Consider the following 21,982-nt stretch of genomic DNA (forward strand, 5'->3'; position numbering starts at 1 on the left):
ATGCTGATTAGACTGTAAGGGACTCCTTTCGACTAATGATAAATTTATAGATTGACGCATTTATTTCATCTGTATTATTATTTATTTGTATTAGAATGTTTGTAAAAATGGTAAAAACCGCTGCAAAACTGAAACGATTCATGTATATTCCCGTAAATAACACTTGCAGTGAGTAAGGGCAAATGACCACAGTAGTACAGGGGCGCCCTCTGCTGTCCTTTCCTGATAACAACATATGACGGCGTGCAGATCCCAAGAAAAGAGGGCAAAACAGATTCAATCATCTTGAGCATTAAAAAAACAAAACAGTACGAAAATAAGCACACAGCCTGCAACTTTAGGGATGTTATTTATGCACTTGAGTGGTCAGAGAAGTCCTTCCGTGCACCCTAAAACTGGAACAACCTACCAGAGACTCTCACATCCACCACCAGTTTAAGTTCTTTCAAATCTAAGGCTGTCTCACATTTTAATCTGGTCTGTAACTGTTTCATACGCTCATAATATATATTTTCTTTAACTGTGCACGCAATGTCTTGTATATAATGTATACCCTGTTCATTTATGTAACTGTACTTGTAACCATGTATTATTTGTATTAACTCTGTGCCCAGGACATACTTGAAAACGAGAGGTAACTCTCAATGTGTTACTTCCAGGTAAAATATTTTATAAATAAATAAATAAATTTCAACTAATTATCCTTATTAGCACATTCCTATTCTCATTCATACAGTCTCTATACACGTAAAGGATGGCCATGTATCAGGTTATTTAAATACCCCTTTTTTTTAACCTTAACATACACACTGGTGTAGTTATCTTGTGAGCATCGATATATGGAGGTATTTTTTCACCTTGTTTACTGCTAGCTTTGAGGAGTGTTTATAGGATAACCTGGGTGTCACGTAAGGCTCACATGTGAGCACGTGACCTGCATACGGGACAAGGGTTAACACACAGCTCTCTAGCTAGCCCACTTTTCACGTGCCGCATAGGCCATCAAATGAACAATACCTCCCCTCAATCCGTCCCCATATACATCTGTAACAAACAGCACACAAGTGAGCACATAACTTAGATATGCAACCTGGTTAATACACACGGCTACTCTAGCCAACTTACCCGTTACCTATGCAAAGTACTTTCAATTAGTTCATATTAACCTATTACTCAATTTCAATCATATCTATCCTACACCCAATAAGTATGCAAATTTGTAATTAATATATATCTGCCAGGGTCTCGGGTCCCTGTTTATTATAGAAAAAACTATGCAATTGACACACATCTGTTGTAGCAAAGTATGTCAGAAAATTTAATTTACTCTATACAGAGCGTTCAACAGTTTAGTCAGAGCCCCAAAGCGGGGTTTCCGGGAGCAGGGAGAGTGCAGGGCTGTTGCTAGGGAACTGGGCATCATGATTGGCTGCTGCTGGGTAATGCAACCAATCAGAAGGTGTCAGGAGGCTGGGGGTGGAGCCAAGGAGAGGAGGAAACAGCATGGAGCGCTGAGAGATGTGTGTCTGTCTCGAGTGTGTCGCTCCTTTCACCGTTGTGCCGGGTATATTTGGAGAACCCGCCTTGCGACCGTACTGGGGACATGTGAACACGCACATACGTGTTCTATATCATAAAGATGATAAATACGCTGCAAAAGTATTTGGTGACTGTAACAGTGTGACACATTACTTACTAACAGTGTGACACATTACTTACTAACAGTGTGACACATTACTTACTAACAGTGTGACACATTACATACTAACAGTGTGACACATTACTTACTAACAGTGTGACACATTACTTACTAACAGTGTGACACATTACTTACTAACAGTGTGACACATTACTTACTAACAGTGTGACACATTACTTACTAACAGTGTGACACATTACATACTAACAGTGTGACACATTACTTACTAACAGTGTGACACATTACTTACTAACAGTGTGACACATTACTTACTAACAGTGTGACACATTACTTACTAACAGTGTGACACATTACTTACTAACAGTGTGACACATTACTTACTAACAGTGTGACACATTACTTACTAACAGTGTGGCACATTACTTAGTAACACTTCGCATTGTCTGGGGTTTCATTAAGTGTCAGTGACCTGAATTTAACCCTTTATAAAACAGCAGGTAAATACTCAGGAGAAGCCAGGCTTTATTAGCACTGATTAGCTCCTCAGCTTGTCAATCACAAGCGCGTCGGCCAATGGAAATCTCCAGCCAACAGGAAAGATCCCGCCCCTGGCAGTCTTGTGACTGGCCACCAATGAGGACTCCGTTAACAGAGTCACCACATGTAAGCTCCCCACCGATTGGGTCCGCGGCGGCACCTCTCCCCCCCACCCTCCACAGCCAACCATAACCCAGGGATCCCCAGCCAATCAGGACGCAGATCTCATGGCTGCAGCTCCCTGGGCAGCAAGAGGCGAGCGGGAAGGTGAGCAGATACATCCCATAATAACCCTGCAAATACATCCCATAATAACCCTGCAAATACAGGGGGGGTGTCCCCCTCAGTATACTGAGAGTGCAAGCTCTGTGGGCAAGGATACTAAATAAGTGGTCAGGGCAATAACATGCAGAGCAGTGTGTGGCAGGGAAGAGGTTAATACCACATGCCCAGTAAGTAAAGCCCCTGCATACATGTGCAGCAGCAGACTTGCATAAGCAGCAGCAGCAGGCATACAGGTGCAGCAGCAGGCATACTGTACATGTGCAGCAGCAGGCATACTGTACATGTGCAGCAGCAGGCATACAGGTGCAGCAGCAGGCATACTGTACATGTGCAGCAGGCATATTGTACATGGGCAGCAGGCATACAGGTGCAGCAGGAGACATCATACAGGTGCAGCAGCAGGCATACTGTACATGTGCAGCAGCAGGCATACTGTACATGTGCAGCAGCAGGCATACTGTACATGTGCAGCAGCAGACTTGCATGTGCAGCATGCATACAGACGTGCAGCAGGAGACATGCATGTGCAGCAGCAGACATACATCAATGCATAATAGTTCCGTGTTTGCATGTTGCCACTATCACCTGCGGCCTGCAGTAACACTGCATGCAATGTCTTTCTATGTCACGTATAACCTCTGTTCACTTAATGTAACCATGTATCTGTCATCAGAAGGCGGGGATTATTGTTATTATGGCGAGGGGGCGTGGCGTACGCATCACAAAGCTGGTTCGCGCTCATTGGCTGAACCAGCTGACGTCACGCAGCAACCGCCTGAAAATACAAAATTTGTTGCATTTTCAAAACACCGTCGCATTAACGCGCCTGTGTAGGCGCGCAGGCACGGGGGTAGGTCCCATAAGATAATAAAGCAGAGTGCTTGCCGGGTGCAAACGCATGCACGCCGCGACGCTGGCACCATAATCTGGGCCTGACTGTGCCCAGGACATGCGTGAAAACCAGGGGTAATTCTCAATGTACTCCTTGTAAAACATTTAAAAATTAATAAATAATTAAGGTAACTGACTTACGTTGGCTTCCAGCGACGCGTCGCCATGGTAACCTGGCGTCAAATGATGTCGCGGGGTGACATCGCGTTGCCATGGCAACATGACCTCTCTGCGTCACTTGACGCCGGAGCCGAGCAGGGGAGGAGAGCAGGCAGGGGGAAAAGATTGCGCACCCCTGAGATACACTACGCCAGTTCTGGGAATATATGCATTAGGGCAGCGGTGCGCAAAGTGGGGGGCGCTAGATTGTCTGGGGGGAGGGGAGTCTCGGGTGTTACAGAGGCCGTGCGCTTCCCCGAAGGCATATAAAATAAGTGCTGGGAATCGCGTGAGGCCTCTGTAACTGGTTTACTTACCTTGGTTCCAACGACTCGTCTCCATGGCAACCGGCGTCATGTGATGTCACACGACCCCGCAACGTCAGTCATTTAACGCCGGGGGAGGTGAACTGGAGAAAGGGGGTGCATGAAGATAAGTTTGCGCACCCCTGCATTAGGGGATCTGAAACTCAGTCCTCAAGAGCCACCAACAGGCAAGGTTTTATTGCTATCCCTGCTTCAGCACAGGTGGCTCAATCAGTGGCTTAGTCGGGTGGGGGGAGGGGCTTCGTTTTTACCCCAGCGACATCTCACTGGTTGTCTTATATGCAAATGATAATTTAACGGATTATTAATTATTCATGAGCATTGAGTCACTAAGCAGTGAAACGCCGAAAAATAACTCCAATTTTTGTCACCTTCATGAATATAATGGCTGCTATAGACAAGATAATAGTAGCCAACCTAGAATAGGTGATTACAAACACATAATACTGTACATTGTAAGAGATAATCCTATATAATATATATACCACACACAAAGAAGATAACGCAGTACACTCCGTTGAAAATAAATTAGATCATTACCCAGACTTTCTCGCTCTCGCTCTCTCACTCTCACTCTCACTCTCACCTCTCTCTCTCACACCTCTCTCACCTCTCTCTCACCTCTCTCTCACCTCTCTCTCTCTCACCTCTCTCTCACCTCTCTCTCACCTCTCTCTCTCTCACCTCTCTCTCTCTCACCTCTCTCTCACCTCTCTCTCTCTCTCACCTCTCTCTCACACCTTTCTCTCTCTCTCTGTCTCTCTCTCTCTCTGTCTCTCTCTCTGTGTCTCTCTCTCTGTCTCTCTCTCTCTGAACCATGGGAAAGTGGGGGGTTGGGCAACTCTGGTCCTCAAGGGCTACCAACCGGTCAGGATATCTCGGCACCGTTGGCTCAGTCTTTGATTGAGCCACCTGTGCTGAAGCAGTGTTAGCCTGAAAATCGGACCTGTTGATGGCCCTTGAGGACTGGAGTTGGCCACTCCTGGTTTAGATCACTCCCCTGTTCTAGATCATCCTCTCAGTAGCCAATGGGACCAGCTACATAATCAACCTATGACTAGCTTGGCTACTAAGTGGTTCCCCTTTGCATATATTGATGTTATGCATTTTGTGTTTGTTGGGTGTTTTTGCTGTATGTCGTAACTCCCTTGGTGCATGAACACCAATTTCTATGAGTTAGCGTTTGTTTTATCGCTAGCTATTTACAACGCAGTTACCGTATTTCTTTTCGCCCCCATTTCTGAACAAGAAATATCTTGGTGAATACGGCGATCCTTGTTAAATGGTAACATGACTTGATTTGCTTTTGCGTTGGCGATATTAACTCCTGTTTAGTGAATCTGGGCCACAAAGCTGCAAACTCTGACCCATCTCATTATATTATTGCTGTAACTGTCTCTTCCCCTCGCACATCCTACACCTGCTCCCCAAACTGCTCACTGGTGCAGAATTGGAAACAAGCACCTTTTTGATACAAAGTGACTGAGTCAAAATGATGCCGTTTGTAGGATATTTGGTCACGGCCGTTTCGCCCTCACTCTCCCCACCACCAGAAGCTGCCGCCGACCACTTCGCCGCCGGCTGCTAAAGTAAGTAAAAAAAAACCTTACCCTAAAAAACATTGCCTTAAAGAAACCCCTATCCTGAACATTAAAACCCTTAAATTAACCCCCTACCCTAACCGCTCAAACCCTTAAATTAACCCCCTACCCTTACCGCTAAAACCTTTACATTAACCCCCTACCCTGAACCGCTAAAACCCTTAAATTAACCCCCTACCCTAACCGCTAAAACCCTAAAATTAACCCCCTACCCATACCAATAATAAAATGCCTTCGAAGCGGCGGAGGCGCTGTCTGCGGCGAAACGGCCGTGCCTAAATGTCCCATTCCGGAAGTTTGCACTTGTTTCTCTGCGCGATGCTCCAGGAAAACCACTTTAATACATATTCCTATTGCGTTCTCGCTCGGTGAGTGTGAAGCCATGTGCAGAGGAGATGGGAGATGTGAAAACCAAGGCAGGCGGACCGTGTGCCAATCTTCGTTGCACACAGAGTAAACTGAAATACTACCCTATTTATTCTAAAATATTTAACCTGGAAAATACAGGTATGTCTTGTAAATAAAAACAATAGTTTATCTGTGACTCTAACGCTGGTACTTGTTGTGCAATGCTTTACTTTCTGCGGTAAGGGTGCATTCAGTTTGTAGCTGTCGCCATGGTAACCCATCACTATGATCTGGACCACAGAGGAGGCGGAGACTCCATCCTTGGCCGGTTACCATGGTGATGACATGCTTCCCAGGGCTACAGAACATTGAATAAGTTCACCCTGAACCTCCCCCCTCCTGCTCCTCCAACATCCCCCAAAACCAAAATGATGGTCGGACTCCGTTCTGTAACCGTGTTTCCCCCGTTCTCTCGCCAGCCCTTTGATTAATTAATGACCAGTCTTTGTGGGCAGCAGGTAGCACCGGAGAGGAGAGATATGACGAAGGAAGCGCCCGCACGGCACATCACGTCACACCTGTCGCCAGGTAACTGCAGCTGGTGCCCCACTCAGTCACCCTCTAACAAAGGAGTGGCCAACTCCAGTCCTCAAGGGCCACCAACAGGTCAGGTTTTAAAGATATCCCTGCTTCAGCACAGGTGGTGCAGTCTTCGACTTTGCCATGGATTGAGCCACCTGTGCTGAAGCAGGGATTGAGCCACCTGTGCTGAAGCAGGGATATTCTTAAAACCTGACCTGTTGGTGGCCCTTAAGGACTGGAGTTGGCCACCTCTGACCTATAAGCTTCCTAAATTTATGCTTTCCCTACCAGAGGAGCCCGCAATGCATCACCTGTTCACACCGCAAAAACACTATTGCGTACCTATTACTACTATACATGGATGATTGTACGACAGGAAATAACAGAAATGGAGAGCAGGGGGAAATATGTATCGACTGTATTTTTGTTTTGTTTTTTTGGTGTTTTTTAACCCCTTCTCCTCCCCTCCCATTTTAGAGATGAGCCGGATGATATGAGGCGTTGGCAGTCTGCGGTTGCAGTCGGATGGGCCTCCGTGAAACATGGCGTCCGAACTCTGCCAGACCATCTCTGTGGCCAAGCTGGAAAAGCACAAGAATCTCTTCTTGAACTATAGAAACCTCCGCCACTTCCCCTTGGAGCTGCTGAAGGATGAGGGCCTGCAGTACCTGGAGCGTCTGTACATGAAAAGGAATTCCCTAACTACCCTGGTAAGTAATACAGGGGCAGTCATTGGGGGATGTGTAATACAGGGGCAGTCATTGGGGGATGTGTAATACAGGGGCAGTCATTGGGGGATGTGTAATACAGGGGCAGTCATTGGGGAATGTGTAATACAGGGGCAGTCATTGCGGGATGTGTAATACAGGGGCAGTCATTGGGGGATGTGTAATACAGGGGCAGTCATTGGGGGATGTGTAATACAGGGGCAGTCATTGGGGGATGTGTAATACAGGGGCAGTCATTGGGGGATGTGTAATACAGGGGCGGTCATTGGGGGATGTGTAATACAGGGGGGCAGTCATTGGGGGATGTCAGGTGTGATCAGAAAGGTTTGAGGAAAAGGAGCATTAAACTTTATACTAAGAATGTGCCCAGAATAGGAAGCAAATCGTACGAGCGAGTGATCACAGGTAGAGATCCCAGCGAGATGGGTATCACCGCCGTGTGATTTAAATGTGTTAGATTAACACCTCGGCAGAGCTGTGATAAGGGGGCTGTTCTGAGCCGAACACATTTCCGTGCAGCCCCAGAAACCGGTTACATAGTAGATGAGGTTGAAAAAAAGACATACGCCCATCAAGTTCAACCGATGCTAAATGCAGACGACAGATACTTTTATCTTATATTTGTACTTACAGTATTTTGATTAACTGGGTTGCTTTGTAACTTGGGTTGGGTCTCTCTTTGCGGCGGGAGCTGTGCCCACCTCGGACTTGGTTCCTTGTCGCAGGATAATATGGGGGGAAATGCAGTGTCTGGATCTTTGTGATACAAAACTCGTACGTTCCTGCAGCATATAGGCCTGATTATTTTTTTTTAATATATATATTTTTTTAGCCTTTTAAAATTTGGCATGTATAAACGTAGAGATTGACGCTCATACAAGTGTATGGACTCACAAGCTATATTTCAGCATAAAAGTAGATGGGAACTTCTATAAGTAATTCCAGCATGTATATAATACTCGGTCAAGGGGGGGACATGAACATGGGACCTAGCGGTCAGTCAGCGCGACTACCGCAGATGTGGTTTACCCTGCTTACCCCCCTTAACATATACACTTCCCTAAATAGGGACCAAGGTAATATTGAATGAGGGCTACTGCCCATTACCTTTCCATTGAGTGTATAGGGATACGAAATCCATCCAGGCGAAGTTCCACTGTGTGCAGTCCTGATCAGAAGAACCAGAGTGTAGAGAAGCAAGGAGCACAGCTGAAGTAGAAGTTCCTACAGCATATAGGCCTGATTATTTTTTTTTAATATATATATTTTTTTAGCCTTTTAAAATTTGGCAAAATATCTCGCCCAACGGGGAAATTAAAAAAAACATGTTGCGTTTGTAGTTTGTACATTTCTACTTCTGCTGATTGAGGGCAGAAAACCTTCCTCCTGTTTTAAAACTGATATTAAAGACATTTTAATGACGGAGTCTCTATTCTAGGGGTTTTCTGTGTCTCTACCTGTATCGGAAGCAGGGGGTCTCCGTAGCAGAACCGTGTTCATTTCAGCCCCCTCTGCTTGCCGGGATACTTGCTGGGAAAGGCGCCGCTGTTAATGTCCCGGAAGGGGAAACAAAATGGAGGTTTAAATGTCCTGTGTTGTATGGCTTCCTATTGGCCTGCAGTACACGGGGGATTCAAACCTCCAGGGGGTAACCGGCGGCAGCTTCTCTGTAAGTATCTCGGGGGTCAGGTCATTCAAATGAATGTCCAGCAACGCCCTGCTTCCTACACGTATCAAAAAAAGTGCGGGATTAACTGCTATGTTAAAGTGCAGGATACACATTGTCCTTTAGAGCCAAGACACTGAACATAGTGTGTGTGTGTGTGTGTGTGTGTGTGTGTGTGTGTGTGTGTGTGTGTGTGTGTGTGTGTGTGTGTGTGTGTGTGTGTGTGTGTGTGTGTGTGTGTGTGTGTGTGTGTGTGTGTGTGTGTGTGTGTGTGTGTGTGTGTGTGTGTGTGTGTGTGTCTGTGGTCCAAGCATGGATCCCCCACAGCGGTCGTGGTGGAAGCATCATCTCCGGAGCCGCGGCTTTTTGCATTTTTATCCACAATTCCGGAGACAGTCCAGCTACGTGTATGTAATGTATGTATGTAATGTATGTATGTAATGTATGTTAGGGTCATTGCCAATTAAGGCGCCCAAGCCCTAACTGGGAATAGACTAGTAACATACATACTAGATAAAACTATATGTTGCACAGTTGGGGTTTCGTGTTTGACGACGCAGCTTAAACTCGTTCTCCTGTGAGGCCAGATCAGAGGACATGCAGGGGCTTATTGTAATGTAGGGAGAAGGAGTGGCAGTGAGTAAAGACTGGCACTGAGTTTGAATCAGGGGAACCTGGTTCAATTCCCGGTGTCGGCTCCTTGTGACCTTGGGCAAGTCTCCCTGTGCCTCAGGCACCAAAAACATAGATTGTAAGCTCCACAGGGCAGGGACCTGTGCCTGCAAAATGTCACTGTAAAGCGCTGGGTAAAACTAGCAGAGCTATACAAGAACATGCTATTATTATTATTATTATTATTATTATTATTATTATGTTTAGAGACTTGAACATTCTTATAGATCTACATGTTGCCAGCATGTGTAACATCTGGACCATGTATATTTACATTAGCTTAACTTACACGTGAGTTTCAGTGTGGCTGCCTAAGGCCGTGCTTATACCGGCGGTGCGCGCTCGCAATGCCGCGCGAACAAATTAATGTACAGCAATGCTGCAGTGGCACATAATTTGCACATTGCTTTTCCCAAGGAGATTTTCCATTTTCAATTTGGCGCGCGGTGGACGCGTCACGTGAGCGGTTCAGCCAATGAGGGCGAGCTGCTCACGGCCACGCCTCCCTGTCGCCTTACGATGCCTCCTTAAGAACTCGTCTTACGATGCCTCCTGTCTGCAGTGCAGGTTTCGGGCGTGCGCATCACCCTAGTGACGTCACGAGGAAGCGCCCGCGCACTGCCGGACCGAGTGTAATCATGGCCTAAGGAACTCTTATGAAATTAACAGGAGCAGAGAGTCAAGGACCACAGAGCGGTCCCTCACAGGCATCATTTCAGGGGCCACCTTGGAATAGGAAATAAAGCTATAATAACGTGTACTTCCTTTTAGTGTCAGCAGGAGGCAGGCCTGAGCTAGCCACGGTATTCTGCTTCACTGTCAGCTAAAGGTTCAGTCCCACTTAGATGTGATTTTGTTTAATACTGGGGGGCGCACGATTTTCCAGGGGGTGGCGGTTACAGAGGCCCCGCGCTCTTCCCCAAGACATTTAAATGAAATGCCGGGGGGTTGCCGGAGGCCTCTGCAACTTCCCTTACCTTGTCATCGGCAACGTGACGTCACGTGATCCCACCGCGTCATTTGACGTTGAAGACAAGGTAAGGAGGGGGGCGCGGGCAGGGGGGGGGGGGAGAGAAGGCAGGGGGCGCAGACGGAAAGGTTTGAGCACCCGTCAAAAAGGAAATATTTAAGTATTGAAGAACTTTTTCAGATTTCCGTTGTAAGCAAAGGATTTGGACGATCTTTAACTTATTTATTTTACATCTTTGGAAACCGTTGAATTTTTTTCCCTTTATAAATAGTCATTATTATTCCATCATTATTTAACCTGCATAAAAAGCAGGGTAATGATTGTTTACTAAAATAAGTCATTTACAGGCCCTGTTAAAAATGTGATTTAAAAAAAAAAAAAAAACAATTTGTATCTCTTTCAGCCAGAAAATCTTGCCCAGAAGCTTCCCAATCTCGTGGAATTGTGAGTGTTTTTTGCTTTTGGTTCTTGTGCTGTTTTATTCAAATGTAACCACTTAAAGGTGCAGTACACGCACCAGCAGTTACATGGCTGAGTACTTTCTGTTTGCCGGAACTTCAGCGTATTTAAACGTGAAACTGCTTTAGGGAAAGTATTGTATTTTTCACACCTTTTGCACTGAGGGTGTTTCTTTCACACCAGTTCTAGACATCATTTCACATTTATCGTCGGTCAGTGCAGCACAAACTTCTTTTCATATCATGCCCCTTCCACAAGCAGCTGTTTTGCCTTTGGGCCCCCCCTCCTATAATTTGTGCTCAAAGCCAGATAATGAAAGTTGGAATAAATTAGCTGGGTTCCTGATACATTTGAAGCTTCCTTCTTTCACTGTCACTGTGCCCCCTTCACTTTCCGGCACCTCCCAGTGCGACAGCGTTATATGAGCCTGCAACAAGAAGGGTTACGGATAAAACAAATGGCCTTCAGGCTCTGCGGGTGGAAGGGCGACACCTTCGAGTTTCTGATAAACGCAGCCAGCAGGAAGACAGCCAAGTCCCAGAGCGGGATCCTTGCATGTGCCCTTCAGATATTGAGAAGCGGACAGGGAGAGAGCCCGCCTCAGATAACCCCTTTATCTCCGGGGATATAACCCCTGTTATTTAACCCCAAACGCTTTGCACTGAAGGGGTTAACCTCATATAGCTCATTGCAGGTGCATGTTACAATCTTGTTTTAACCCTTTCGGTGCCGAGCTGCTTGTACATCCCATAATATACCTATAACCCCCTTCAGTGGATGGGGGGGGGGGGGAGGGGGTAATTGGGTTTCAAGATCTGATAATTAATGGCTGGGAATAGACACTTAAGTAGGTTTATTTGATTGAGTACATGTATAAGACAATGTTTAGTAGCAGAACACTTTTTATTTGTGTGTGTGTGTGTGTGTGTTATATACTGTGTGTGGTGTGTGTGTGTGTGTGTTCTTGTTAATGTTTGTAAACATTGTAACTTGAAGTTACTGTATTATTCGTGCCCAATTGTGCCATTGATGGTCACACTACATTATTACCCCATACAGAGCCATATTACTGTGAATAAGGGGACATCTCCTGATTTTGTTGAGAAACTGCGTTTGACGCCTACTTTTCTCCTATTAAACATGTCCCTGTCATTAGTTCGCCCGGGTGCTTGGTCCTTTAATAAAGCTGCGTCCCTCTGACTTGCAGCGAAACACTGACATGTAGCAGGGAGTGCGTCTTTGCCCTTGACAGCGTGCTATGCAGTTAATGTATCAACATGTTTGCAAACTGATGTCCTAGCAGAAATCCTTCACGGTAACATCTGCTGCTGTTATTTTGTTTCCGAAGGTATCTTCATTCAAATAACATTGTGTTCGTCCCAGAAGGTGAGTGTCTGCACTGTAACACTAACACAATGATCCAACCAGAGGTGCCGGTGCTGCGCCAGCATGGCGTGTTATTATATTGAGCCAGCATGGCATGTTATTATATTGCGCTAGCATGGCGTGTTATTATATTGCGCTAGCATGGCATGTTATTATATTGCACTAGCATGGCATGTTATTATATTACACTAGCATGGCATGTTATTATATTGCACTAGCATGGCATGTTATTATATTGCGCTAGCATGGCATGTTATTATATAGCTCTGCGCTAGCATGGCGTGTTATTATATAGCGCTAGCATGGCGTGTTATTATATTGCACTAGCATGGCGTGTTATTATATTGCACTAGCATGGCATGTTATTATATTGCGCTAGCATGGCATGTTATTATATAGCTCTGCGCTAGCATGGCGTGTTATTATATAGCGCTAGCATGGCATGTTATTATATTGCGGTAGCATGGCGTGTTATTATATTGCACTAGCATGGCATGTTATTATATTGCACTAGCATAGCATGTTATTATATTGCGCTAGCATGGCGTGTTATTATATTGCGCTAGCATGGCATGTTATTATATTGCACTAGCATGGCATGTTATTATATTGCGCCAGCATGGCGTGTTATTATATTGCGCTAGCATGGCATGTTATTATATTGCACTAGCATGGCATGTTATTATATTGCACTAGCATAGCATGTTATTATATTGCGCTAGCATGGCGTGTTATTATATTGCGCTAGCATGGCATGTTATTATATTGCACTAGCATGGCATGTTATTATATTGCACTAGCATGGCATGTTATTATATTGCGCCAGCATGGCGTGTTATTATATTGCGCTAGCATGGCATGTTATTATATTGCACTAGCATGGCATGTTATTATATTGCACTAGCATGGCCTGGGTAAAAACTAAAGCATCTCACAGTAAATGCCTCAACATTTCTGTGAGATTCCTAATGGCCCATCGGATTAACACAGCAGATCAAACTGAGTGGGACTGCAGGGACCCCCTGCTAAATTAATTCGATGGGCCATTAGGAATCTCACAGAAATGTTGAGGCATTTACTGTGAGATGCCTTAGTTTTTACCCAGGCAAGTGATCGGATACTGGTGGCTGCATCTGAATGTATGTATCTCTCTCTCTCTATATATATCTCTCTATACATCATTCCCTTTTGTATTAGAAAACAAAGTTTTCCGGATATTGTTGTTTCTGACTCTGTGCGCTGCTGTTGACTGAACGTTCCTATCTCTGCAGCCATTGGGTCTCTGGTGAAGCTGCAGTCCCTGGACCTCAGTGACAATGCTTTGGAAATCCTCTGTCCCGACATCGGCAGGCTTAAATCGTTACGGCATTTCCGGCTGACAAACAACCGGCTGAAATTCCTCCCTCCAGGTAATGAGCGGGCGTCGGGGAGCGGGTATCTCTTATCTGGACTTACAGATGTTCTACAGAACTGTATGGTAATGAGGTTTACAACATACGGCCGCGAGGAAAGGCTCCGCGTTGCATTTCTGAAACATACTTTCCCTTTGAGCCTTTCTGGTAACCATGAGATTTCCAAAACATCGAGTTACATGAAAAGGTATTGAAAGGAAATGCTGTGAGAATAATACAGTAACTGCACAGGCTACCGGCTTCCTGGCAGTCCTTTTAACTCGTCGAGAGATACAGATTCTGTCAGACTTATAATGTGTGCGATACGTGTACATTGAATAGGTCTGGCCAACGCTAGTCTTCAAGGGCCACCAACAGGTCGGGTTTTACAGGATATCCCAGCTTTAGCACAGGTGGCTCAATCAGAGGCTCGGTCGAAGACTGAGCCTCTGATTGAGCCACCTGTGCTAATCAGAGGCTCGGTCGAAGACTGAGCCGCCTGTGCTGAAGCAGAGAGATCCTTAAAACCTGACCTGTTGTTGGCCCTTGAGGACTGGAGTTGGCCAGCCCTGTTCTACGCTGCTACCCAGAGCGGCTTCGGTTTGTAGTCCGCATATAGAATAACCAGATACAAAATAAACGTTACATAGCACAAGGTGCGAACCACTGGCCAATATTTACTATAAAAATCTGGTGCTACAAAGGGTGAAGAAAAAGAAAGTAGGAATTCCAGCGTCTCTAATAAAACAATCCTCCTTCTCCTTCGTGTGGATGAGACATTCTGCCCATAACAGATTGATGACTAATTCTAGAAGTGCCACAGTTTTATATTTATATAACAATAATAACAACGATCTTTTAGTGGCATATGAATGTGCATCAGTAAGGTGACCAACAGGGGCCAATCACTATCTCACTGTGTCTCATGCACTGAAATTAGATTGCGAGCTCTTTGGGCCAGAGATGCCCAGTGCCTGGGATACGCTATGCGGTGCGATGTGAGCACAATGTAAGAAGTGTTATCACGCTGATTTATTGTGGGTGAGCCTCAGGACCGTGCATTCTTACACCATGTGTTTTTGGCGGCAGAAATCGGGAAGCTGAAAGAGCTGCAGACACTGGACCTCTCCACAAACCACTTGGTCACTTTGCCTGTGAAGCTGCACCTATGCCAGTCCCTGCAGTTCCTGACGGTGGATCAGAACCTCCTGTGCAGCGTCCCCCGGCAGCTCTGCCAGCTGGCCAGCCTCAACGAGCTGTCCATGGCCAGTAATCGGCTGGCATCGTTACCCCTCGGTGAGTTATAGGTGCAACAATGAAACGAGGCCAACCGCAGATAGCTGTGAGAGCGCAGGGTCGCCGGGCGCTTCTCATTGTATCAGTGTAATATGGACTTCTGTTTGGCTAATGATTGCATCATAAGAACTTTGCCAGTCATCAAAATTGTTAGCTCAGCTCTATTCCTTTGTTTGCAAACACTTATCAAGAGACATTCGTAAAGATTGTAAAAACCCTCCAATCATTTTGCTTACCACGGAAATTGTCCTGTTTTCTTGTTTTAAAAAGGTGTCCATCTAATAAACATGTGTCTGTCCTGAGGTCACTTTCGTCCTAGGTTGGACTGACCCTTTAAAATACAAAAACTATTATTTGGGCAGAGAATTTTTTTTACTCCTATATTCAATGTTATTTACACACGCACACGCACATACACAGATACATATACACACACACATTTAAAGATTTTTATTTGAATAATTACGTGGGCAGACTTTTTCATGGCAAAAAATAATTTGATTATAAACTTTCTTTAAAAAAATAAAAAAAAACACACAGATATTCAGCGTGAATAGACCCTTTGAATTTACAAGGCCCCTCAAATATATTTATAGGTATTTGAAAAAAATTCTTAGTATTTGGAGACACACACACACACATACTTTTATATATATATATATATATATATATATATATATATATATATATATATATATATATATATATATATGCTCATGTAATGTGAGCATGAGATAAAAAGTGGCACTGTGTGCTCATTTGCATGTAATTTCCCAGAATCCCTTGCTGCAGTGGAAGTGCTGTTTGCTGGCTGATAATGGTGAAAGACAGGGTTGCAGACCTGTCTAAGACATGCAAATGAATATACAGGAATATTTACAGTTGATATATATATATATACATACCCAGTTAAAATCAACCCCACACTGATGAGACCCATCAAGGTCGAAACAGCTGTCTGTGGGTGGTTTTCTGGGTATGCACCTTAACCCTGGCTGTGCTCAAAGCTGTGACCATGCAGCAAGCTTAAGCCTATAGGGAACCATGTTAAAAATGGTTTTTGAGGCAAAAAGTGACACTGTGTGCTCATTTGCATGTCATTTCCCAGAATCCCTTGCTGCAGTGGAAATGCTGTATGCTGGGTGATGATGGGGAAAGGTGGGGTTGCAGACCTGCCTAAGACATGCAGATGAGCATACAGTTGTATTTGTATGTGTATATATTCATGTAGAGGTATCAGTACCGTGTTAGCCGAGCTTCAATAATCAAAAAATAAATAGATGATACCGTTCTGTGGCTAACGAAATGCTTTTATATGGGGGGGGATTGCGGCTTTAACTGGTTCATTTGTTTCTGAACCCCAAAAAATGAGCCCCTACTTGTGTCTGAAGTGCAGGGCATTTCTCCTTTTATCCCAGAGCTTCATGTACCACACATTAGACATGGGGGGCTCAACTCCAGTCCTCAAGACCCCCCAACAGGTCAGGTTCTGAGGATATCCCTGTTTCAGCACAGTTAGGTCAATCAGTCCCTGCTTCAGCACCGGTGGCTCAGTCTTTGACTGAGCAACTGATTGAGCCACCTGTGCTGAAACTCGGATATCCTTAAAACCTGACCTGTTAGTGGTCCTTGAGCACCACTGTATTAGAATGTAAGCTCTGCGGGGCAGTTTGTTGTAGAACACTGAAAGAAATAATGATTTTTGTTTTGCCACTTTCTCATCGTACCGGAAACATTATTTGGAAATGCCTCGTGTGTCACTGCGTGGGGTTTTCTTTCTTGGCCCGACGTTGCTCTCCTGCAAACCTTGCTCAGGCGGCTGCCCTCCACCCAACGTAGCAAAACTTCTCTGTCCATATTTGGACATGGCGTGTGGTCAGCAGTCCGAGGCCACGATGCGAGTCTCACGCGCGTTATATATATATATATATATATAAGCATATAGGTGTCACAGAGGAGTGCTACTGAGCATGGCGATATATATTTAAAACCAGAGACAGAACATGAAACACAGACAGAGCTCAGAGCTCAGTCTTTTAGTTTAACATTTTGGCCAAAGTGTTGTAAGCCCCTGAGCCACTACACGGCAGACCACGTCTCAAGGGTCCCTAACACTAATATAAATTCTTAATAACCTGTGCATTACCAGGAAGATTGATTTATAATACATCTGTCAAAATTAGTTGCATAGTTCTAAGTCTGATTGAAGCTTTTATTAACCTGCACTGGATGTGCACTGAGCTCTGTCTGTGTTTCATATTCTGTCTCTGGTTTTAAATATATATCGCCATGCTCAGTATCACTCCTCTGTGACACCTATATGCTTATATATATATGATGTGGTTATTTTGGGGGTTTAATATGAGCTTGCAGGTGTCCTGTATGTTTTACAAATCTTGTTCAGCTGGTCTTTGCTGATTGGAAGGTGGCTCTCCCTATCTTGTTGAAGCTCACCCCCTCCCACATTTAAATGGTTAAAAGCTCACTCCATAGCATCTCCCACTCTCAGGGGAACTTGCCTGCTTGCAGTATGATTGTGACAAATCTAATACAGAGTGCTTTTCCTGGTAATGTACAGGTTAATAAAAGCTTCAATCAGACTTAGAACCATTCAACTAATTTTGACAGATTTATTATAAACCAAGAAATTCAGGCTGTGAACGCTCGTACAATATGAATTATACGCTAAAGCACGGGGTGGCCAACTCCAGTCCTCAAGGGCCACCAACAGGTCAGGTCAGGTTTTCAGGAAATTCCTGCTTCAGTACCGGTGGTGCAGTAATTGACGGAGCCACTGATTGAGGAGTCTGTGCTGAAGCAGGGATATTCCTAATACCTGGCCTGTTGGTGGTCCTTGAGGACTAGAGTTAACTGCCCCGCTAAAGCAATACAATGAAAGCATGCTTTCTGATTGGTTCAAATTGTGGGCTTTACTGGCCCCAGGAAACCCCCCCACATTTGATCCAGAAACAGGTTAAAATAAATGTTTACAAAAGAACCTAAATGCAACAAAAACGTAGCCTGTAAAAGTAATAATGCCCTCAGAACAGTGCACACCCCCCCCCCTTCCAAATGAACATGCCCCAGCCAGGCTGGGGCATTAATATCCAGCCAATGCCCTGGTGTGTGGGGATTATTACTTCAGTATTAGCTGGGAGGGTGGAAGGATCTCACGTGTCTGGGGCTTTAAAGCAGCAAATGGGTTTCAGGTTTATTACCGGAGCTGAACCACGTTCATTTCCGCTCTGGGGACCCCCTGCTGCCTGAGATACCTCCGGGGACCCCCTGCTGCCATAGATACTAACCTCCGGGGACCCCCTGCTGCCATAGATACTAACCTCCAGAGACCACCCTGCTGTCAGAGATACTTACCTCCGGGGACCCCCTGCTGTCAGAGATACGTCAGGGGACCCCCTGCTGTCAGAGATACCTCCGGGGACCCCCTGCTGTCAGAGATCCCTCCGGGGACCCCCTGCTTCCAGTGATACTTACCTCTGTAGGGGGCGCTTGTATATCTGTGGAGTTTAAATGTCCAGGTCACACTGGCCAATAGGAAGCCACACCAGATGACATCACTTCCTATTGGCCTGCGTGAAGTAGGACATTTAAACGCTGCCATTTTGTTAGGCACACAAGCTCCCTGGCTGCATAGATACCGGCACCCCCTACCAAAGTAAGTATCTCTGGAAGAATGGGGTCCCCGGAGCTGAAATTAACAGCTCCAAAGACCCCCTGCTTCAATACTGTAATTAAAAAAAAGGATAAACTTCGGTTCCATATAATTGCAGCGTGTCTTCCTCTCTCCGGCAGATCTGGGGCGGTCTCGGGAACTGCAGTATGTGTATGTCGATAATAACAGTCAACTCAAGAGCCTCCCGTCCTTCCTCTACAACAAAGTGATTGGCTGCAGCGGGTAAGGCCCCTCGCGCTTCTAACGCAGCGCGGCCACGCTGGATTCCAAAGACGCGGAGATCGGGCCTTTAAAGCATTTTTTTGTTTAGTGATTCCCAGCAGGAGCCGGCGGTTTTAACATAAACCGCGTCTTCGTTTTTATTTTCACCCCCAGCTGCGGTTCCTCCGTTGCCGTCACCGAGACAAAGCTGCTCTCTTTCACCTCGGGGCAGCTCAGCGTCCATCTCCCGGCCGAGGTGAAGTCCATCGGCTCTGCGGCAGACTCGGTGCTTCCTCTGCAGGAGCTGGCTCTGCGCTCCCTGCACTCCGCGTTCTGCGTCTTCTCCAAAGGTCAGAGGAATCCAAAGTAACCGGCAAACCTGTGAGATGTTCCCCGAGTTTAAACTGGGCAATTTAAATAGAAAATTATACAAAATAATACCTGGATTTTCAAATCTAGGGGTCAGTTTTAACCCCGCGAACGCCTTTAGCAGCTGCGCAGACGGCGTGATAAAAAGTACATCTATGTGCAGCAATTAAGCGTAATGCTGCTTAGGACGTCGCGCTGCTCCTGCTGCATGGGATGGGGTGTTTAAGATCACGGCATTCATTAATCCGTTTGTATTTCCTGTTTGTTAGATTTCAGCTGCATGTCCCCCATCTCGTTGCCCAGAAGTCTCCTGGAGCTACTGCAGTGCCCCCTGGGACATTGCCACCGCTGCAGCCAATCTATGTTTACCATCGTCTACCCGAAGCTTTTCCCCCTGCGAGAGACGCCCATGGCCGGACTGCACCAAGGGTAAATAGTGAGAGGAGCTGGAGGGGAGGGCATGTAGGGCGAAAGGGGGGGGGGCGGCCAACGGGAGCCGCCATGTTACATATGGAACATGCATCTCTTCTACTACATGAGTGGTATGGTAGCGAGCTGTACAAGGAGGCATAGGGAGCGGTTATATGGGGTAATAGGAGGAGTTATAGGGAGCGGTTATACGGGGTAATAGGAGGAGTTATAGGGAGCGGTTATATGGGGTAATAGGGGGAATTATAGGGAGTGGCTATATGGGGTAATAGGGGGTTATAGGGAGCGATTATATGGGGTAATAGGAGGAGTTATAGGGAGCGGTTATATGGGGCAATAGGAGGAGTTATAGGGGGTAATAGGAGGAGTTATAGGGAGTGGTTATATGGGGACAATAGGAGGAGGTATAGGGGGTAATAGGAGGAGTTATAGGGAGTGGTTATATGGGGACAATAGGAGGAGTTATAGGGAGCGGTTATATGGGGACAATAGGAGGAGTTATAGGGAGCGGTTATATGGGGACAATAGGAGGAGTTATAGGGAGCGGTTATATGGGGTAATAGGAGGAGTTATAGGGAGCGGTTATACGGGGTAATAGGAGGAGTTATAGGGAGCGGTTATATGGGGTAATAGGGGGAATTATAGGGAGTGGCTATATGGGGTAATAGGGGGTTATAGGGAGCGATTATATGGGGTAATAGGAGGAGTTATAGGGAGCGGTTATATGGGGCAATAGGAGGAGTTATAGGGGGTAATAGGAGGAGTTATAGGGAGTGGTTATATGGGGACAATAGGAGGAGGTATAGGGGGTAATAGGAGGAGTTATAGGGAGTGGTTATATGGGGACAATAGGAGGAGTTATAGGGAGCGGTTATATGGGGACAATAGGAGGAGTTATAGGGAGTGGTTATATGGGGACAATAGGAGGAGGTATAGGGGGTAATAGGAGGAGTTATAGGGAGTGGTTATATGGGGACAATAGGAGGAGTTATAGGGAGCGGTTATATGGGGACAATAGGAGGAGTTATAGGGAGCGGTTATACGGGGTAATAGGAGGAGTTATAGGGAGCGGTTATATGGGGTAATAGGGGGAATTATAGGGAGTGGCTATATGGGGTAATAGGGGGTTATAGGGAGCGATTATATGGGGTAATAGGAGGAGTTATAGGGAGCGGTTATATGGGGCAATAGGAGGAGTTATAGGGGGTAATAGGAGGAGTTATAGGGAGTGGTTATATGGGGACAATAGGAGGAGGTATAGGGGGTAATAGGAGGAGTTATAGGGAGTGGTTATATGGGGACAATAGGAGGAGTTATAGGGAGCGGTTATATGGGGACAATAGGAGGAGTTATAGGGAGCGGTTATATGGGGACAATAGGAGGAGTTATAGGGAGCGGTTATATGGGGCAACAGGAGGAGTTATAGGGGGTAATAGGAGGAGTTATATGGGGACAATAGGAGGAGTTATAGGGGGTAATAGGAGGAGTTATAGGGAGTGGTTATATGGGGACAATAGGAGGAGTTCTAATTTAAATCCGTAAAGACCCTTTTTTTTTTTTTTTTTTTACCTGAGAAAACATTTTTACAAAATACAAGTTTTCAAAATAATGGTGACGAGTATAAAAATGTGGAAATAAAGGATATTGCTGAACTAGTTACATGAACGGACGTGTTTTATTTCCGTGAGGGACGGAAGTGTTTTATTTCCGTGAGGGACGGAAGTGTTTTATTTCTGTGGGGAACGGAAGTGTTTTATTTCCGTGGGTGGGTTATTCCTCTCACCGCTCGTCCCTCTCTCTTTCCAGGAGGACAACAGTTAGTTTTGTGGCCTATTGCTGCTCCACCCAGTGTCTGCAGACATTCGACCTACTGAGTTGATAAACATTTGTAGTTGTCTCTGGTTCTCCTGCCATCCTGAGACGGTCCCATCCCGCCTCCACCCTCTGGGAACACTGCGTTTCTGTGCCAGCGTTCGGGAATCCGCAGCAGGGACCTATCTTGACGTTGCCGTTTTGGAAACGTCGCCTCCTCTGCTCGGACGCGCTCCGAGTTTGGTGTCTCCCTCCGATGCGTTTTGCTTTATCCCTTTGCATTTTACCACATAAAAACATTTTTTTTCCGTCCTCGTGTGAATAAATCATGGATACAGCGCAGAAGGTGGAAATGCCATAAAACAAAACATTTTAAGGTGTTTGGGTTTTGTGTGTTGTTTTTTTTTTAACTGTTTGCTGATTTAAGGGGACGCCCAAAATATGTGTTACATTGTGTTTCAGAAAATGTATTAGGAGCAGACGGGCCATAAGAGTATTATAATGTCATAAAGGATACATTTAA

The 21,982-nt window shown here is 45.5% G+C and overlaps 1 protein-coding gene across 3 annotated transcripts; it reads left to right on the plus strand.

Moving 5' to 3' along the window:
* Positions 1-2,368: 2,368 nt before the first annotated feature.
* On the plus strand, positions 2,369-21,839 carry LRRC28 (leucine rich repeat containing 28). 3 transcript variants are annotated; one of them, XM_075575259.1, is made up of 11 exons: positions 2,423-2,464; positions 5,367-5,447; positions 6,867-7,099; positions 10,829-10,869; positions 12,233-12,270; positions 13,542-13,679; positions 14,751-14,957; positions 18,768-18,870; positions 19,024-19,199; positions 19,488-19,647; positions 21,454-21,839. In XM_075575259.1, the coding sequence occupies exons 3-11, from the start codon at positions 6,932-6,934 to the stop codon at positions 21,524-21,526; spliced, it is 1,104 nt and encodes a 367-aa protein (XP_075431374.1). In that variant the 5' UTR covers positions 2,423-2,464; positions 5,367-5,447; positions 6,867-6,931; the 3' UTR covers positions 21,527-21,839. The 3 variants fall into 3 exon arrangements, with proteins under 3 accessions (XP_075431373.1, XP_075431375.1, XP_075431374.1); XM_075575258.1 differs by lacking the exon at positions 5,367-5,447 and having other exon boundaries at positions 2,369-2,464; XM_075575260.1 differs by lacking the exons at positions 5,367-5,447; positions 21,454-21,839 and having other exon boundaries at positions 2,369-2,464; positions 19,024-19,230; positions 19,488-19,627.
* The last annotated feature ends 143 nt before the right edge of the window (positions 21,840-21,982 follow it).

The sequence above is a fragment of the Ascaphus truei genome, chromosome 18, assembly GCF_040206685.1.
Source record: "Ascaphus truei isolate aAscTru1 chromosome 18, aAscTru1.hap1, whole genome shotgun sequence".
NCBI lineage: Eukaryota > Metazoa > Chordata > Amphibia > Anura > Ascaphidae > Ascaphus > Ascaphus truei.